This window comes from Octopus sinensis, linkage group LG14 (genome assembly GCF_006345805.1).
Source record: "Octopus sinensis linkage group LG14, ASM634580v1, whole genome shotgun sequence".
Lineage (NCBI taxonomy): Eukaryota > Metazoa > Mollusca > Cephalopoda > Octopoda > Octopodidae > Octopus > Octopus sinensis.
In genome coordinates, this window is record NC_043010.1 from 33,663,684 (window position 1) to 33,666,183 (window position 2,500).

The window sequence follows — 2,500 nt, forward strand, 5'->3', positions numbered from 1 at the left end:
ATCGACTTCCCTCCTACCCTCAAATTAGCTGTCCTTGTGCCTCAATCAGCAATTATTATTAGTAGTAGTATTGGTATTGCATGAGAGAGCAGCACATGCCATCAAAGTGACACTGAGGTGCAAATATATAAAGCCCAATATACCCATCACGATAAGGGTACACCAGGTACATACATCACAACCGTATGTGTGCAACGTGGTAATCTCATATGATGGACAGCATTAACCCTTCTGTTACCATATTTATTTTGAGATGCACATGTTTCTTTCAATTAATTTTAAATGTAACAAAGACTTTAGTAAAATAACTTAGTTATCATTAAGCTAGTGTTAGGAACATAAATTGCAACTAAGGTTTGGTGGAAGATTTTAATTCAAAACTTATGAAAACAAGACATTTGTACTACAGAGCCAGAGGCGGTTTCAGCCAGGTTGGTATCAAAAGGGTTAAAAGGATGAAAAATAAAGTTGATTGTAGCAGATTGTAGCAGAATGAAATGTCGCTAAGATTTGTCCAGCATGAATTTGGTAGCTGGAAACTGTAGTAGGAGACACTTTCACAAGGTGCCATGCAGTTAGTTTGAACCTGAAATCACTTGGTTTGGGAGGAAACTTCTTAACCACACAGCTACATATATACTTCTTTGAAACCATAAAGCCATAAAATTGTTTTGGGGTTTTTTTCTTTTTCATTTTTATGCATACATGTATGTATGTATGTGTGTGTGCGTGTGTGTGTGTATATATATATATATATATATATATATTGTTCATGTTTTGTAGCTATTATATTAGTTTCCTTTGTAGTCCCTGGACAGATAGTTTTGTAATAATTTTTCTTGTTGCTGAAAACTTCTGTATTTGGTGCAAATTCAATCTTTCTGTTTGATCTGGAATGATGAAATTCTAAATGCAGTTATTATTTTTCTTGTTTTCCCATCTTGTCTTTCTAAGTCGACTTTCAGTGCATTATTGAAACCTGTAGACTATCAATACCTATTACTTAAACTTCTAGCTTTTAAGTGTTATCCTAAGTATTTATTATTATCATTATTATTATTATTATTATTATTATTATTATTATTATTATTATCATTATCATTATTATTATTATCATTATTATTATTATTATTATTATTATTATTATTATTATTATTATTATTGACGTCACACAGTATACCATGAGGTTGTCGATTGAAGATATTGTGTCTACCGGGGGTTTGTACAGTTTGCCAAGTCACAACAAGGACCTCAAACAGACAGTACTTTACACAATACGTGTGCCGTTCCAAGTAATGCCGACTTTTGCAATACATCTAGATTGTAGGGTATTTCTAAGGTTTTAACTTTCGTCCTGTGTTTTGTCCCTCTATGTTTTAAATGAGTTTTGTTAGCCCTTGTGGCCAATAAACAAACAAATTATTATTATTATTATTATTAGAGTGGTGAGCTGATAGGAACATCAATATGCCAGGTAAAATGCTTAGCGGCATTTCATCTGTTTTCACATTCTGTGTTCAAATTCCACCAAGACCAACATAGCCTTTCATCCCTTCAGGGTTGATAAAAATAAGTACTAGATGTAATCAACTAGTCCCCTCCCCCCAAATTTCAGGCTTTGTGCATTTAGTAGAAAAGATTATTATTATTATTATTATTATTATTATTAGGGTGACGAGCTGGCAGGAACGTTAATACACTGGGTGAAATGCTTAGTGGCATTTTGTCCATCTTCATGTTCAGGGTTCAAATTTAGCCTTTCATCCTTTCAGGGTCGATAAACTAAGTACCAATCGAGCACTGGGGTCAATGTAATCAACTTAACCCCTCCCACAAAATTGCTAGTTTTGTGCCAAAATTTGAAATCATTATTATTATTTTTTGCTTTTAATCTATGTTTGTTAGTCATTTGCCAAGACACACCCAGTGTCCTTGAGCAAGTGAAGGATAAGAAATGTTACAGTATGACTGAAAACTTGGGAAGGGGGAAGTAGAAAATATCTTCATGTAATACAACACAGACATTTAAATGGATAGGGTTTTTCTAAGGATGTGGGCAGTACTTGTCAGTACAATCTTCTTGGTTTCTCTGAGACATGGTTCTCCTGGGATCTTATCTAAATGTTTCTGACATCCCTTTTTTTATCATACCTAGGGCACCTACAATAACAGGAACAATTCTCGTTTTAAGATGCCACATCTTTTGTATTTCAATTTCCAGGTCCTTATTATTATTATTATTATTATTATTTTTATCATCATCATTATTATTATTATTATTATTACTACTACTACTACTATCATCATCATCATCATCATCATTGTTATTTTTTTCCACATTGTTTTTATATATGCACAGGTCAGGGGTCGCCCACCCCTCAGGCTACTGTGCAACACCAGCAGCAGCAGCAGCAAAAGGGTGGTGGCAGTGGTGGTGGCGTCGTGCCCTCAGTTCTGACAGGGGGCACTGGCGGAGCAAGTGCTGGGGCAGCGGGCATGC

At 34.8% G+C, this 2,500-nt stretch overlaps 1 protein-coding gene across 17 annotated transcripts in view; it reads left to right on the forward strand.

The window, feature by feature from the left end:
- LOC115218961 (mothers against decapentaplegic homolog 4) overlaps positions 1 to 2,500 on the forward strand; it is a 253,163-nt gene that overhangs the window by 189,986 nt on the left and 60,677 nt on the right. For 8 of the 17 annotated variants that reach the window (XM_036508856.1, XM_036508850.1, XM_036508852.1 and 5 more), the window contains one exon: positions 2,360 to 2,500. This exon is cut by the window's right edge and continues 153 nt beyond it. The exons of the other annotated variants lie outside the window; for them this stretch is intronic. In XM_036508856.1, the coding sequence (XP_036364749.1) occupies positions 2,360 to 2,500 (141 nt within the window). The remainder of the gene's footprint in view (positions 1 to 2,359) is intronic. 17 annotated transcript variants of the gene reach the window in all.